Raw genomic sequence first — 17,625 nt, 5'->3', positions numbered from 1 at the left:
CTCAGGGTCTTGCTGATGGCCGCGGCGGCTGGTGAGAGTGTGCCGCCTGTTAGCTTTAGACAGAAGGGCCGTTCTTAGTCTCGCCCCAGTAGCGGAAAGGAGCCTCACTGCTTCCCTGAGCACCCAGGGCCCTGGGCCGCCCCAGAGACGCGTGGACTGTGGGTGTGGATGCGGTGGGCTTGCCTCGGCCACAGCGCAAGCCTGACTAGAGCCTGTAGCTCAGCCCGTGGGGCCCAAGCAGCCGAAAGGGAAGGCGCTGCCTCGGCCGCCTCAGGAGGGAAGGAGGCGCAGCAGCGCGCCCAACACGGCCTTGGCTGTGTCGTCTCAAGCAGGAGCCGCCGCGAGCCGGGGCCAGCCTGCCCTGGGTCGAGGAGCCCCTGTGGGCCCCCGGGGAGTCGGCAGTGACTGGCGGGGCCACACAGGCCGCAGGTGTTTGGTCAGAGAGGGAGGGGGGCGGAGTGCAGGGCTGAGGGTTGTTACAACGTGAAAGAGCTGCGCGCGGAGCTGCGGGCGGCCAACCAAAACGCGTGGCCTGCGTGACTCCTCGGGGCCTCCTACTGCCTGGGGTGCAAAGACGGTTAAAGGGGTCCCGGGACTATTTCTCTGGTGGCCGTGACCGGAAGGACAGCGGGAGGAGAGGCTCTGAGACAAGGGGCCGTCCCCGAGCCACAGGGCCCGGCCGTGACCCTCGACGGGGCGGTGACTGTCCCCAAGTCCCCGAGGACGCTCTCTCCTCACATGCAGAGGGACAAGGGAAGCTGATCACCAGGGTGTCAAGGGCCAGTAGTCTGTTAAACTTCTCTTCAAACTCTCGAAGGAAGGTCACCTTGATCTTCCCAAGTAACAGTCAGCTTTGCACTCGTCATGGAGTACACAGAGGCTGGCCATAAGAGAGACGTTTGGTGGGTGAAACTGGAGCCGATTATGCAGAGTGAAGTGAGTCAGAAAGGAAAACACCAAGACAGTGTACTAACACATATATACGGAATTTAGAAAGATGGCAATGATGACCCTGTATGTGAGACAGCAAAAGAGACACAGACGTGTAGAACAGACTTCTGGGCTCTGAGGGAGAGGGCGAGGGTGGGATGATTTGGGAGAATGGCATGGAAACATGTATACTATCATGTAAGAAACAAATCGCCAGTCTATGTTCGATACAGGATATAGGATGCTTGGGGCTGGTGCACGGGGATGACCCAGAGAGATGATATGGGGTGGGAGGTGGGAGGGGGGTTCAGGATTGGGAACTCATGTACACCCGTGGCTGATTCATGTCAATGTATGGCAAAACCAATACAGTATTGCAAAACAAAATAAAGTAAAAATAAAAATTAAAAAAAAAAAAAACAATACAGAACAAAGTAACAAAAAGAAAAGAAAATTACGGTTAGCAAATGTTGTCGATGGGTGAGAGGCCAAAAGGTGAAGGCTGGAATAAACATATATATAAAAAAAGCTCAATTATAACCTCAACATAAACATAAGTACTTTTTTGAACAATGAGTTTTAAATTCTAAAAAAAAAAAAGAGAGAGAGGGAGAAATTTGGAATTTGATTTCAAGAGTATCCAGCTAACCCAAGTAAAACCTCATGACTGGGGCTTAGTTTTTGGCTTGGGAAAGTTCAGGATGCCACAAAGTGTACCTGGATCCAAGTGCTACCCTTGTTTCAAGATCAGGTTCCCTAAACATCTATCCTGAGTTTGAGGAACCTCAGTTTTTCCTTGAAGACTTTATGTCCCTTTAAGACCAAAAGTTTTAACAGGGGGATGATGGCTTCCTGTGAAGACGTTTGAGGAGAGCAGAGAAGCAGATTTCCTGTGTAACTGGCCCCTGAAAGATGGGGTTTGGGGCACCCACCCCCTGTGCGGTTGAAAATCTGGATGCAAGAGACCCAGGTTTGATCCCTGGGTCAGGAAGGTCCCCTGGAGAAGGAAACGGCAACCTGCTCCGGTATGCTTACCTGGGAAACCCCGTGGACAGAGGAGCCTGGCGGGCTACAGTCCATGGGGCCGCACAGAGTCAGACACGCGGGGGAATGGAGCACAACCTTCCGGTCAGCCCTCTGCCTCTGCGCTCACAGCAGGAGAGTCAGTTGGCTGCAGGGTGTGTGGCACAGCAGCACAGTAGTGTTTATTGGGAAAAAATACATATAAGAGGACCCACACAGTCCAAACCCATGTTGTTCAGAGGGCAACTGTGTATCACAGCAAAGTCAAGCCTTCAAAAAGCGGTCATCTTTTAAGATTTATGGAAAAAAAGAGGGTTTTTTGGTGACACCTGGGGCATCACTGTCCAGGTGCGGTATCATCCCTCCCGGGTGGAGGCAGGAAGGCACTGGCTGGCTGTAGCAACTGGAACGCTGGTGTGAGCACTGCGTAGGTCAGTTATGGTGAAATTTTGCTTTCAGTAGGAGTGGGTGCTTGCAGAGGCTGGGGGTTAAGAACCACGGGATGCTGAGGGGCAGCAGCGTTGATTATGGCCTGCGGGTCCTGGACAGACCTCCATCCTCAGCCCCTGGGCTTTCTCACAGGTTCTGCTTAGCAGTGTGCACGGGGTAGGGGGGCCCTGAGCCCTGGAAGCCTGTCACGGGCCTTAAACCTGGAGGGGCTTCTCTGCTTAAGGGTGTTGGTTCGTTCTGGGGAGAGAATTTGAGGGAGTTTAATTTTAGTGTTGACTGAAAGAGCTGTGGGTTTTGCCAATATCTTTCGCAGTTGTTGCCCGTAAGGAGGGTGGTAGCTGATTCAATAGGGACAAAGGGTCAGTGTCTCCAGAAACAGCTCCAGGACTGTGAGAGGCAAAGCAAAGGCGATGGAGGGTCATTTAGTTCACCTGGCTGACTGTTTTGATCGTTACTATGACATCCTAGAATCATTTCCCTTTCGGGCTACAGCGTGACATTTTCTAAGACATCTCAGCCTAGTGAATGGATAGGGCCACAAGCCTGACTGTTGCGCCCATCAGCTGGCTCGGGGCAGGCTGCTGCAATTACTCGGTGGAGTCCTGTAGTGAGCGCTCTAGCCTCTTGCCACAAGTTGGGGATTGCTTCTCTAAACCCTTTCAGGATGTTCCCATCAGGCAATTTCATCCAGTGTCTGGCTTGTGCCTGCCCGCAAGCATATGCCCCTAGAGTGTTCTTGCCCGGAAAATCCCCATGGACAGAGGAGCCTGGTCGGGCTACAGTCCATGGGGTCGCAAAGAGTCGGACACCACTGAGCGACTTCACTTTCTTTCCACAAGCACATGGATCTGGAAACCAGGCTGACAGGTTTGGGTAATAATGTTAAATTCTTGAGCAAACCTGTGGGGCTCTGCCGCGACTTTAGGGGCCTCTGTAGGGCTCACAGTCTGGCCTTAGACCAGGGAACATCAGCTTGGGATTCGTTTGGATCCTCAGGAAACTTAACTTGAAACGAGCATGTTCTGAATTCATGGCTACAAGCGGGGAAGGAGTGGAAGGGTGAATTGGGCGTCTAGAGTTGGCCTGGGCACACTGCTGTATTTAAAGCAGATGACCAGCAGATGACCAAGGACCTACTTGTAGCTCGGAGAATGCTGCTCAGCAGTCGTGATAGCTAACTGGGAGAGGAATTTGAAAAAGAACGACACCGGTGCACGTATTCCTGAGTCACCTTGCTGTGCCCTGAAACGAACACAAGTCCGTCAATCAACTATGTTTCAAGGTTAGACGAAAGCTAAATAAAGGGGCAGATTCTGATAGGTTCAGAGGAGGAGGAAGTGGGGAGAGGTTTATGTAAAAAGGCAGCTCAGTGACAGAATTAGAAAGAGGCAGCGGAGGGGAAGGAGGTGCAAGCGGAACAGAAGGGACCGAAGAAGGTGGGGTGGAAGGCTACTGAGTGCACGGGGCGGCTGAGCACACGGGGGGGCTGAGCACACGGGGCTGAGCACACGGTGGGGCTGAGCACACGGGGCTGAACACGCGGGGCGGCTGAGCACACGGGGCTGAGCACGCGGGGCGGCTGAGCACGCGGGGCGGCTGAGCACACAGGGCTGAGCACACGGGGCTGCTTTGTCCAGAGGCAGAGGAGGCGGGAGGGGAGAGGCCTCAGGAGCCATTTTGCATTCCTCAATTATCTGTTTGCCTCAGTTAATTTAAAAATTGTATTTTGCTAAGAGGCAATTTTATAATCTTGATAACACTTGGAAACCTCAAAGTACCAATAATAATAGGAATTCCATATAGTTCTGAAAATTTTTAGAGCATGGCTGTCCAATTTATCTTTAAGAAAAGTAAGCTTGGGAAATTTAAGAGTTCCCCCTACTGACTGTTAGTGTTCTAAGTTACTTTTGGTAAAGTTAGTCCATTTAATTAGAAGTGTGCCTGAGGAGGAACCACAATTTTTAAACATAAAGCTGTCTGAAGGGGTCGGAGGGGGCACCATCAAAACATGTAAATGGCGAGAATCCCTTATCTTAGAGATTTTTCTCTACAGCAAAGGAAAAACATTTCTGAATAGCACAGTTCCAGTACGGATAGCTCAGTCCCAATAGGGTTAGCTCAGTCCCAATAGGGATAGCTCAGTCCCAATAGGGATAGCTCAGTCCCAATAGGGATAGCTCAGTTCCAATAGGGATAGCTCAGTCCCAATAGGAATAGCTCAGTTCCAAGAGGGATAGCTCAGTTCCAGTAGGGGTAGCTCAGTTCCAGTAGGGTTAGCTCAGTCCCAGTAGGGATAGCTCAGTCCCAATAGGGATAGCTCAGTCCCAATAGGAATAGCTCAGTTCCAGTAGGGTTAGCTCAGTTCCAGTAGGGATAGCTCAGTCCCAAAGGAACTGGGTGGAAGACTTAGCAGCACAGTTTCAGCAGGAACAGCCTGGTTTCAAGAGATAGAGGCCAGAGCACCAGACAAGTGCTCTAAGAAAAGATGAACCTTTTAAATACAGGATGAAGGCTTCAAAAATGGTATATCTCAAATAACTCCTGGAGAGCCTCAAAGCAGAGAAAGAGCGGAACTTGAGTCCAGGAGAAAACTTACCTTGAACTCGAGGGTCAGCACGAAAGCAGTGAGCCCCGGGGCTCTGTGAGTTCACACTGGTCTGCTCACTGCATTGGAGTTACCAGGGGTCCTTTCTGGATCCCACTTCTGACACCAAGTAATGTTGACCTAACACAGTCAAACAGCCAGTAATTTTGCCAGCAAAAATGGTTTGTTTGGGAATAGCAAAGAGTTACAATTCAGGGTGTACATTCTATGGTGACCATAGGTCATCCCAGAGAACAAGGAGAGGGACTACCTTTTATAGAGAAGGGGACTTGTGAGGGGCTGTTTAAAGTGAAGAATCCATTGCAGGAAGCTGGGGCTGAAAGTGAGGAGATGGTGGAGTACAGACAGCCTCAGATGAAGGAAAACTGAGAGGATTTGAAGCCAGCAGAGCTGGACTGAAGAGGCAATGAAGGGAGATTCTTCAGACATGAATCAGTCAGTTCAGTCGCTCAGTTGCGACCGACTCTTTGTGACCCCATGGACTGCAGCATGCCAGGCCTCCCTGTCCTTCACCATCTCCCAGAGCTTGTTCAAACTCACGTCCATGGAGTTGGTGATGCCATCCAACCATCTCGTCCTCTGTCGTCCCCTTCTCCTCCTGCCTTCAATCTTTCCCAGCATCAGGGTCTTTTCCAATGAGTCAGTTCTTCGCATCAGGTGGCCAAAGTATTGCAGTTTCAGCTTCAGCATCAGTCCTTCCAATGAATATTCAGGACTGATTTCCTTTAGGATTGACTGGTTTGATTTCCTTGCAGGCCAAGGACTCTCAAGAGCCTTCTCCAACACCACAGTTCAGAAGCGTCAGTTCTTTGTCACTCAGCTCTCTTTATGGTCCAACTCTCACATCCATTCATGACTACCGGAAAAACCAGTGTTCCAAGAAGGAAACTTGGAACACCGGGATTAACAAGAGCAACAGGAGTGATGTTTCCTCCTCTCAGGTTCTTTCAAACACGTTGGACGATAAGAGCAGAAGTTGCGGCATTGCTCCGGGGGAGTCTCAGGGCCAGTTAGTGTGATGTGCGAGATGACTGCAGCCCGAAAGGTGGCAGGGAAGGCGGCTGAGACGCCACACGAAGCAGCCACAGCCGAAGCCACAGGGAAGGCGGCCGAGACGCCACACGAAGCAGCCACAGCCGAAGCCACAACAGTAAGATGTGATGGGCACACTTAGAAGCGCTCCTAACGACCCAGACGCAGGCAAGAAAGCAGGGGTGTGGGGAGAGACCACCAAAATAGTGAAATGCTAGAGTAAGTTACTGTCTTGAATTGAATTCCAAATGTCAAGTGGCTTGCCTGATAGCTCAGCTGGTAAAGAATCCACCTGCAATGTGGGAAACCTGGGTTCGATGATCCCTGGGTTGGGAAGATCCCCTGGAGAAGGGAAAGCTACCCACTCCAGTATTCCCATGGGGTTACAAAGAGTCGGACATGACTGAATGACTTTCACTTTCTTTCACTTTCAATTGACTTACCAAACTAAAGTTATCCGTAATTACAGCAGGTGTGAATGGATTTCTCTCATAGCCTAGGAAAACGCAGGGTTTAGGAACTGAGAACCAGAAACAGATGGAGACCAAGCATTTATTTCTCATTATAAATTACAATTTCCAAATCTTACTTCAAATGTAATGATACATAGATTAAAGTGAAAGGGTGAAAGGTGGCAGCGTGCAAACACTAATCAGAAGAAGATAGAAGCGAGTGGGCTTGTTAATGCCACACAACAGAAACTTTGGAACAAAGAGAATTACCGAGGATAAAGAGGATCATAAATTGTTGAAACTGACAATTCTTCAAGCAGCCATAACAATTCTAAAAGTATGCACCTAAAAAGAGAGCTTTAATAGAAAAAACTTTTTGAAGCAAAAATGGGCAGAACTAAAAGTAGAAATAGGGACTCCCTGGTGTCCCTGGCTAAGGCTCTGAGCTCCCAGCGCAGAGGGCCTGAGGCTGATTCCTGGTGTGGAACTGGATCCCACAGGCTGCAATCAAGAGCTTGTGTGCCACACTAAAGACCCCACGCACCACAAGGAAGATCAGAGGCCCTGCACGCCGCAGCTAAGACCCAGTGCAGCCGGAGGAGCAAGCGTTAAAACAGAAAGAAGAGATAGACAGCTCTGAGACTTCCCCCACAGCCCAGCTGTGGAGACCCAGCTTCCACTGCAAGAGGCGTGGGTCTGATGCCTGTTCAGGGAAATACGATCCCACATGCTGTGCGGTGTGGCCAAGAAGTGAGAAAGAAAAGGAAGTAGACGAACTCTCAGTCGTAGTTGGAGTCAGCAGAACTTTGGGCTTCCTCAGTGACTGAGTGGTAAAGAGTCTGCCTGCATTGCAGGAGACTCAGGACACGTGGGTTCAATCCCTGGGTCGGGAAGATCCCCTGGAGGAAGGCTTAGCAACCCGCTCCAGTATTCTCGCCTGGAGAATCCCATGGGCAGAGGAGCCTGGCGGGCTACCGTCCAGGGGGGTCCTGTACACACAGCAGTGCTTCTCTCTCAATAAGAGATAAAGCTTACAGACAGAAGGTCAGCAAGGACATGAAATAAGCGAATAATACTCTGACCAGCTGGACACAGTGTCATTCACAGCACAAGCCACACAGCAGCAGCAGAGTGTGTATCCTTCCCAAGTGCACAAGGGACAGCCAAATAAAGCATGTCCTGATTGAAAAAAAAAACCTGAGCAAATTTAAGATAATCGAAAACATAAAAGCATGTCCTCTGACTATAACAGAATTAGAATAGAACTCAGTAAGAGAAAGATGTCAGAAAACTCTTTAATCAGTTGGGAATTAAACACCGAACTCCTAAATAACCCATGGATCAAAGAGGAAATCGAAAGGGGAACTTAAAATATTTTTAACTGAAGGCAGTTAAAATGCAGCATGTGAGAAAATTAAGAGACGCAGCTGAAACTGTGCTTAGGGGGAAATTTCTAGAACAAATGCTTACATTAGAAAAGAAGTCTCAAATCAGTAATCTAAGCTTCCACCTTGAATTAGAAAAGAAAAAGCAATGTGAACCCAAATCATGCAGAAAAGAGGGAATCAATGTTGTCCTGCTCTTTGCAGAACCATGGGCTGCAGCACACCGGGCTCCTCTGTCTGCCAGTATCTCCTGGGGTTTGCGAAGTTCGTGTCCACTGAGTTGGCGATGCTTTTAACTATTTCACTTTCTGTCGCCCCCTTCTCCTCCTGCCCTCAATCTTTCCAGCATCAAGGCCCTTTCTCCGGGTGGCCAGAGTATTGGAGCTTCAGCTTCTGTCAACAACCAGTGAATATTCAGGGTTAATTTCTTTTAGGACTGACTGGTTTGATCTCCTTGTAGTCCAAAGGACTCTTGAGGGTCTTCTCCAACATCACAACTCGAAAAGCATCCCTGCTTCAGCGCTGAGCCTACTTTATGGTCCAGCTCTCACGTCTGTGCACGACTGCTGGAAAAACCATACCTTTGACTCTGCGGGCCTTTGTGGGCAACGCGACGTCTCCGTTTTTAACACACTGTCTAATCCGTCACAGCTTCCCTTCTAAGGCTGCTGCCACTGCACACAGTGGTCTTGGAGCCCCCCCAGAATAGAATTCTCCGGTTCCTACTTTTTCCCATCTATTTGCCATGAACGACGGGACCAGATGCCGTGACCTTAGTTTTTTGAATGTTGAATCTCAAGCCAGCTTTTTCACTCTCCTTTCTCACCCTCGTCAGGAGGCTTTTTAGGTCCTCTGCACTTTCGGCCATTACGGTGGTGTCATCTGCATATCTGAGGTTGTTGCCATTTCCCTCGGCAACCTTGATTCCAGCCTGTGATTCATCCAGTCCAGCATTTTGCGTGAGGTGCTCTCCACACAAATTGGACGGGCAGGCGGACAGTAACACAGCCTCGAGGCACTCCTCCCCCGATTGTGAGCCCGTCTGTTGTTCCGTGTCTAGCTCTGCTCCTTTCTGACCTGCACACAGGTTTCTCAGGAGACGAGTGAGATGGTTTGCTATTCCAGCTTTAAAGACTTCTCCACAGTTTCCTGTGATGCACATGGTCAAAGGCTTTAGTGTAGTTAATGAAGCAGAAGTAGATGGTGTTTTGGAACTCCCTTGCTTTCTCCGTGATCCAAAGAATGTTGATAATTTGATCTCTGGTTCTTCTGCCTTTTCTAAACCCAGCTTGTCCATCTGGAAGTTCTCATTTCACATACTGCTGAAGCCTAGCTTGAAGGATTTTGAGCATAATCTTATTAGCATGTGTAAGAGCAGAAATCAAAAGAATGTGGAAACCAAAAAAAAAAAAAAGAAAGAAAGAAAAAATTGTGAAACAAAAAAAAATTGATAGACCTCTAGCAACAGCAACAGCAAAAACAATTGCAGGCCCAAAGACAGTATCAGGAATGAAAGAGGCCTGTCACTACAAACATGGCAAGCAGATAGGAAAGGAAGGCTCTGGATAATTCTGTTGACACAAAGTCAATAACTGGAGTGACGTGGACCAAGTCCTCAAAAGCCACAAACTACCTAAACTCACTCATCACGAACTGGATAGCTTGAATAGCCTTACCACCACTAAAGAAACTGAGCCTGCAATTAAGTATCTTCTGAAAAGGCAAGTCTCAGATGGTTTCCCTGGAAATTACACAAAACATTTAAAGAAGGAAGACTAGAAATCCCTTCCAGGAGATGAAGGGGGAAGGAACCTTCCTGCTCGGGTCAGCATCAGCCCAGCGCTGTGAACACAGCTGCAGAAGTCCTCCAGGTACACTCACTCTCCTGCTCTGTGGAGTCGCTGCAAGCCCCAAGTCAGCCAACACTGAACCACTGCTCCCGGGGGAAAGACAGGCTCAGATTCCCGCAAGCACACAAGTACGAACAGATGGCTCGGAACTGACCGTGAAAAGCACATTTGTTTGCAGCGGGAGCTGAGGCAAGAAGGCAGTGTCGCCTTGCTGAGCCTCGGCTGAGGACGCGCGGGTCGGCTCACGTGTCCGCTGCTCCGCTCGTGCCCACAAATGCCCACTGAGGTGGTTACGAAAGCAGTTTGAGGTTGTAGGCAAAATTGCAAGTACAGAATCCTCAAATAATGAGACCGACTGTGTTAGTAAACAAAACCCAGTAATATAAAAAGAAAATAGTGCACCACAGCCAAGTGACGTTCCTCCCAGCTCAGTAGTCAAGAAAATCAACGCAATCCACCACACCGTGCTCAAAGAAGAAAAGTCACAGGAACGTACGAATGGATGAAGACAAGACGGTGACGAAGTACAGAACTCCTTCGGGATGAAAACTGGCAAAGGAGACCCCTGCCACTAATGCCGTGCCTCAGGGCGCTTCCGGCTGGGAAGCGGCTCCCGCCTCCACGCAGCGCGGTCGGCGAGCAAGGGCAGGAAGAGAAGCTCAGGAGGGCGGAGGCGCCGCTGTCCGCTGTCCGCGTCCATGCCTGCCACGTCTCAGGGAGCTACAGACCCCTGTGACCAGCAGGTGGGCTTGGCGAGGCGGTGGATGCGAGGTGGACCGCAAAACCAACTGCATCTACCTACCGCTGATAAATGATTAAAAACTGAATTTTAAAAGGTACCGTTTACGTAAAACAAAGGCTCCCCACAAAGATGGAATACTTTGGTGTAGACCTAACAAAACGTGCTGGATCGGTATTCTGAACACTAGGAAAATGCTGATGAGACCCTAAATAGAGAGAAGATAAACTGTGCTCGAGGACTGAAAGGCTCAAGATTGTAAAGATACCAATTTTCCACAAAGTGATCATAGATGTTTCGCATAACACCAATGAAAGTTCCAGATTGTTTTGTACTTAATGAGGGGCTGACTATAAAGTTTACATGGAAGGGCGTAGGAACTACATGTTTCTTCTTTCAAGCATGTAGAATGTTTATTTCCATCCTACTACCTCCAAAAGAGGGGCTTCCCTGACGGCTCAGCAGTAAAGAATCCCCCGGGAATGCAGGAAGCCCGGGGGGCGATCCCTGGGTTGGGAAGATCCCTTGGAGGAGGAAATGGCAACCTGCTCAGTATTCCTGCCTGATAAATCCCGTGGACAGAGGATCTTGGTGGGCTTCAGTCCCTAGGGTTTCAAAGAGTCGTACACAGCTGAGGAGTAAGCATGCAGGAACTGGAATAGCTTAAACCATTTTGAAAAAGAAGGTTGAATTTGGAGGACTCAGACCGCACAGTATTGACTGTGGCTGCGTAATCGAGGCAGCATGAGGGACAAGAGACACAGAGGAGAAACGGGCCCTCAGCGCAGGGCCGTCTACACGGAGGTGCAGAGCAGTTCACAGAGAAAGGATGGTTTCCTTAAATTCTATTGAAGTATTGTTGTTTATGATGTTCCACTGGTTTTGATGCTGAGTACTACGCTGTGTTATGTTCACCCTGATAGCTCAGTTGGTAAAGAATCCATCTGCAATGCAGGAGACCCTGGTTCGATTCCTGGGTCAGGAAGATCCCCTGGAGAAAGGAAAGGCTGCCCACTCCAGTATTCTGGCTTGGAGAATTCCAGGGTCACAAAGCGTTGGACATGACTGAGCAGCTTTCACTTCACTCACGTGGTTTACATTTTCTGTTACTTTCTCCTGAACAGCAGCGTGACTCTGGTGAACACACGGACAGTCTTGTTCACACTCTTTTCCATTCTGGCTTATCACAGGATACTGAATATAGCTCCCTGGGGTGCACAGCGGGACCTTGTTGTTCCCCTGTCCTGTAGATAAGAGTTTGCCTCCTCCGACCCCAAACGCCCAGCCCTTCCCTTCCCCCTCTCCCTCCCCGCTTGGCAACCACAGTTCATTTCTGCTTCACAGGTTGGTTCGCACCGTGTTTTAGACCCCACACGTGAGTGGGGGCATATGATACTTGTCTTTGCCTTTCTGACTTACTTCCCCTAGTATCGTGATCGCTAGGTCCGTCCATTTGCTGCGGACGGCATCATTTCCTTCTTTTGGATGCTGGGTGCTACTCTGCCGGATACATAGATATGCGCAGGCACCACAGCTTCTTTGGAAAGGATGGTGCCAGTGCCTCTGCCATCCACACGCAGAAGAGGTGGATGTGGCGAAGTCACACCTCTTACAGAGAATGATTCAGAATGGCGTCGTTCGACGAGGAGACTTAGGGAGAAAGAAATCTCATTACCGCGGTTAGGCAAACACAAAAAGACCATCCACAAAAGAACACGCTGACAAATTTGACTGCATCAAGAAGTCAAAACTTGCTCCGTGAAATGCACAGCTAAGACAAGTTACAGACTGAGAGAAGGCATTTTGCAAACCTCACGCAGGAGAAGGCACTGCACCTAGAATATATAGAGAGCTCCAAACGCGCAGGAAGTAATCGACCAAAAGGCGCGACACTTCGCCAGACGTGGGGAGGCACTCGGCCCCCAGCCCCCTGTGTGAACGGAAGCCGCAGGAGGCCTGACTACACATCGGATCGGCTGAAAGGAAAAGCTGTGACGTGAGCGCTGGACGGATGCAGAGGAACCGCAGAGGAACACGCTCTCAGCTGGAGGTATCCGGGCAGGGCCTTGAATCTGTTTCTCTTCGTTTGCTTGGCTGCGCTGGGCCTCTGTTGCCGCGCACGGGATCTTCACTTCCGGCGCACAGACTCTACTCGCTGCCTTAGCTGCCCAGTGGCGTGTGGAACCTTAGTTCCCTGACCAGGGATCAAACCCACGTCCCTGGGGTCCGTGGGAAGTTCTGAGGTGAACCCAGCGGTCAGTCTCCAGGTGGGCAGTGAAGCACAGGTGCCGTGAAGCCTGCATGTGCTCGCCCACGGCCGCACCTCGCAGCTGGGGCGTGGGATCCCGCGGCCTCCAGCGCTGGGGGCTCAGCTCCCTGGGGCAGCCCGGCTCCTCGCAGGCCTCGGGAGCTGCCAGGTTTCCCCTCGAGCTGAGGGAAGACTCCCTCACAAGGACAAAACATCAGCGAGGGGAGCCGAGAGCAGGGGGCTGGGCCGGGCTGTAGGGAGTGCTGGGGGACCCTGGCCGGGCGGCTGTGGTCACACGAACAAACAGACTCATGTGCACACAGAAGCAGCAGCGTCACTGCGCGCGGGGGAGCAGCCTGACCCTCCCCCTCCTGCCTTCTGGCCTTTGCTCCGATTGAGTCCTGGGCCTCAGGCCTTTGCAGTCACCTGACTCCGACCTGCCCTTCGCCCAGTCCTGGCGCCGTCCTCTGCTGGGGAAGGGTGGGGTCAGCGGGCAAAGTCCGAGCAGCTCCCAGGAGGGACCCCTCTGGGCGGGGGCCAGGTGGTGACCCTGGGTGGGGGCAGGCGGCAGGGGCCGTCACCTGCCCAGCGGTGACCAGGCTGGGGGGGCGGTGACGGGGGTGGGGTGGCAGCAGGCAGACAGTGCTGGGCAGGTGCCGGAGAGCCAGTGGCCGGTCCAGCTGCCTCCTCGCGGCCTCCCACTGCTCATCGACAGCCCAGGTGAGGGGCGCTCAGGCAGTGGGGGTGTCCACCCAGCTCCTGCCCACCCCCGGGAGCTCAGGGCACTGTGCGCCCTGGAGGTGGGGGTGGGGTGGGGTCCTGGTGTCCCTGGTTCCTGCCCGTCTCTGACGTGGCCTGCGGCTTGGGGACAGAGGCTGGGTCCCGTGGGGACGGCGACTTAGGCAGGTCACCCGCCCTCTCTGAGCCTTGGTCTTCCCCCCTTAAAACGGGAACATGACCTCGCTCGGAGGCCCCACTCCTACGCTGGCTGGGGGCCCAGGGCCCAGCAATCGGCCAGGAGGAGGAAACCTCCGGGAGCATCTGTGTTCCTGCAGACACGGACGCGGCACAAAGTCCGCGACCTCAGGGTCCTGGTGACCTGACCACTTCCTCTGGCAGCGCAGCCGCCGGCCCAAGGCTCCCGGTGACTCCTGTGCCTGGGCCCCACTCAGGGACGTGGGGTGGGGCTGGCGAGGCCTCGGACGCTGAGCCGGTGCTCAGCCCCGGGCAAACCTCACTGCTGGGTCAGCATGGGCCCGCTGCCGAGGGTCAGTCGTGGGGGCGGGAAAAATGTCAGAATCAGATCAGAGAGGCGCAAGGTCGGGCTTTTAAACAGAAACCAGGTGCCTCCGTTCAGAGCTCTTTGGCCCTTTGGGAGAGACAGCGCGCTTCCCAGGGCCCTCCTGACCTCGGTCACCAGGCTCCACGCGGGCAGCTTGTGGGCAACAGTGGGATGGCCAGGCAGTTTCCTGTCCCAACCTGGTTCAGGCCTGACCTCAGGGCTCTGAGAAAACGCCCTGGGAGAGGCCTGGGGTGGGGGCTGCAGGGAGGAGCCTGGTAGGTGGGGGAGTTGGGGTCCTGGGTCCCTGAGGTCAGTGTGGAGCTGGGAGTCCTGCCCGGTGGGGGATGGGAGGGGAGCGGGGTCCTAGGGGCGGGGGAGAGGGGCTCCCAAACAACACCAGGGTGGCTCTCTGGCCCCTGGTGTGACCCCAGCGCCCCCCTCCGTGCTGTATGTGGCTGGCTAGCTTGCCAGACCGGGCATCCTGGCACCTGGCCCCTGCAGCCCGTCTGATGCCATGCACGGGGCGGGCACCCTGGCTCTACAGTGTGGTCCTTGGCCCTGCCCATTGACCAGCAGGAGTGGGCCGCCTGAGCCCCGGGGAGGACGAGAGGCGCTCCAGCCAGCAGAGTCGGGGTGCCCCCCGCGGCCCCACGGGTGCCAGTGCTGCCCCCACCATGGGGCTAACCTGGAAGCAGCGGGTCTTCACGGCTCTACTGGGCACCGCAGCGGTCTCAGGCCTCACCGCGCTGCTTCTCATCCTGGTGGGGACCATCACCGTCCTCCTGCCTCCAGACACCAAGGTGTGCCCCGGGCGCTCCCGGAGAGGCTGGGCCGGGCCGCGCCTGCCCCTACGCCCTCCTGACCCCGGTGTCACCCCCAGTTTGGGATCGTGTTCGACGCTGGGTCCTCCCACACGTCCCTCTTTGTGTATCAGTGGCCGGCCGACAAGGAGAACGACACGGGCATGGTCAGCCAGGCCCTGGCCTGCCAGGCGAAAGGTCAGTGGACAGTCTGCCAGTGGTGGGCGGGGCTGGGAACTGCCGGCCGCTGCCCGCCTGGGCTCTCAGCTGGACGGGGCTTTGGGAAGCGGTGGTGCAGGCTGGAGCCGTGCAGCAGGGAATTGACCTGAAGGAAAAGGGCTCAGAGAGCTCCGTGAGTCACCCGAGGGGCCCAGCTGGTCAGTGGGTGCTGGGCCAAGGCTCCGGCGCGGGCCTACCTGAGCCTCTCCCCGTGTGCCTCCAACCCCCCTCCTCCATCTCTTGTAAGGACACTGGTCCTCGGGTTTAGGGCCCACCCAGGGAAGCCAGGCCATGTTGTCTTCAGGCCCATAGCTTGATTGCATCTGCAGGGACCTTGTCGCAAACACAGTCCCCTTTGCAGGCTCTGAGAGTGAGGACAGGGACTCGTCTTTGCGGGGCGACCTTTCCACCACCCTCAGGCCCGCTCAGCTCTGCCAGCCTCGGGGCCTGGGGCCTCACCCTGGGTGCTGTGTTCTAGGGTCTGGAATCTCTTCCTACGCCTCCAACCCTGCGCGCGTCGGCGAGAGCCTGCAGGGCTGTCTGGAGGAGGCGCTAGCACTGATCCCAAAGGCCAAGCATCACGAGACACCCATGTTCCTGGGGGCCACTGCCGGCATGCGGCTGCTGAGGTGAGGGGCTGGCGTGGGGTCCACGTACCCCTGGGGCTGAGGCGCCACCCAGGTGGGAACAGGGGCAGCTCCTGCCAACTCTGCCCCACCCTCCCTGTGCAGCCACAAGAATCGCTCGCAGGCGGAGGACGTCTTTGCTGCGGTCAGACAGGCCCTGGGCCAGTCACCGGTAGACTTCCGGGGCGCAGAGCTCCTGACGGGGCAGGACGAAGGCGCCTTTGGTTGGATCACCATCAACTACGTCCTGGGCCTGCTGGTGAAGGTGCCACAGGGCGGCCCCAGCGGGGAGGGCGTGGGGGGAGGGGCCGTGGCCCGTGCGGCCGGGCCGGGACTCAGTGCCCCCGCCTGTGCCCAGTACTCCTTCTCTGGAGAATGGATCCGGCCCCTGGAGGAGACGCTGGTGGGCGCCCTGGACATGGGTGGGGCCTCCACGCAGATTACCTTTGTACCCGGAGGCCCCATTCTGGACAAGACCACCCAGGCCACCTTCCGCCTCTATGGTGCCGACCACACCGTCTACACCCACAGCTACCCCTGCTTCGGGCGCGACCAGGCGCTGGGCAGGCTGCTGGCCGAGCTGGTGCAGGTGGGCTTGCGTCCTGGGGGAGGGCGGGGGCCCGGCCAGGCCGGGGCTCCGAGCGGATCTGTCCTCCTGCAGGCTAGCCCGGGCCTCCTGGTCCGTCACCCCTGCTACCACAGCGGCTACCGGGGCACGCTGGCCCTGGCGCCCCTGTACGAGTCGCCCTGCGTCCCGGCGGCACCCCCGGACCTCAGCCAGAACCTCACCGTGGAGGGCACGGGGAACCCCGGGGCCTGTGTCGAGGCCCTCCGGAAGCTCTTCAATTTTTCCAGCTGTGACGGCCGAGAAGACTGTGCCTTTGCCGGGGTCTACCAGCCCCCCGTGCAGGGCCAGTTCTACGTGAGCCCCCTGAGCCTGCCCTCGGGGCTCAGCTTCCTCCTGGAGGCTAAGGGTCCCAACCCCCAGCACCCTTGGGGAGCCTGGGACCCCGGGTGGGGAGGGTTAGGGCTGAGCCCGGCTCGCCCTGGGCCCCTGGGCCCCACCCACAAGGGCACATCGCCCCTTCCCACAGGCTTTCTCCAGCTTCTACTACACCTTCCACTTCCTGAATCTCACCTCCAAGCCGTCACTGAGCGAGGCCAACGCCACCATCTGGGAGTTCTGCCTGCAGCCCTGGAAGCTGGTGGGTGGGCCCCGGGCTGCAGACTCACCAAGGGGGGCGGGGGCGCCTCGAGCGGGACCTTCCCGGGGTCGGGGGGGGGCGGTCAGGAGAGGGGCTCACTGGGCTCCTGGCCCCCAGGTGGAGGACAGCGCGCCCCCGGACCAGGACCCCTGGCTGCGGGACTACTGTGCTTCGGGCCTATACTTCCTCACACTCCTGGTCGAGGGCTACGGGTTCAGTGAGGAGACCTGGGGAGGCATCGAGTTCCGCCAGCAGGTGCCAGCTGGGGGGCCTGGGGGGCCAGGGAGGGGTGGGGCTCCAGGGCCGAAGCCCCGCGGCCCTGACCCAAGCCCCGGCCGCGGTGTGGCCCATAGGCCGGCGGCACTGACATCGGCTGGACGCTGGGCTACATGCTGAACCTGACCAACCTGATCCCAGCTGAGGTGCCCGCCCAGCGGCGGGCGCAGAGCTTTGGCGTCTGGACGGCCGGGGTCGTCTTCGTGGTGCTGACGCTCGCGGCCACACTAGGGGCCGTGGGGGTGCAGCTCTTCTGGGTCCAGGACTAGGCCAGCGGCCCCCGACGCTGGCTGCCGAGGCCCAGAGCCCAGCCTGGCCACCTGGGCTGGCCCATCCCTGTCAGGAGCCTCGGCCCTCGTCCCGGGGGCTCCGGCCGGCCATCAGACGGCCCCCTTCTCCCTCCGGGGTCGCCCTGGCTGTGGGGGCTGTGGGGGCCCCGACCACAGCCCCGCGCTCCCAGCACCCCACCCTGTTCCCCGGGACCCTCTGCACAGAAGCCGGGC

General features: G+C 55.2%; 1 protein-coding gene across 1 annotated transcript; it reads left to right on the top strand.

Moving 5' to 3' along the window:
• The first annotated feature begins 14,670 nt into the window (after nucleotides 1-14,670).
• On the top strand, nucleotides 14,671-17,391 carry ENTPD8 (ectonucleoside triphosphate diphosphohydrolase 8). Its single transcript, XM_052649538.1, has 9 exons — nucleotides 14,671-14,796; nucleotides 14,877-14,994; nucleotides 15,494-15,644; nucleotides 15,747-15,906; nucleotides 16,000-16,230; nucleotides 16,303-16,563; nucleotides 16,736-16,846; nucleotides 16,964-17,101; nucleotides 17,200-17,391. Exons 1-9 carry the CDS (start codon nucleotides 14,671-14,673, stop codon nucleotides 17,389-17,391), a joined length of 1,488 nt encoding a protein of 495 aa, XP_052505498.1.
• The last annotated feature ends 234 nt before the right edge of the window (nucleotides 17,392-17,625 follow it).

The sequence above is a fragment of the Budorcas taxicolor genome, chromosome 11 (assembly GCF_023091745.1).
Source record: "Budorcas taxicolor isolate Tak-1 chromosome 11, Takin1.1, whole genome shotgun sequence".
Taxonomy (NCBI): Eukaryota; Metazoa; Chordata; class Mammalia; order Artiodactyla; family Bovidae; genus Budorcas; species Budorcas taxicolor.
This window is presented reverse-complemented; position numbering and strand designations above follow the sequence as displayed.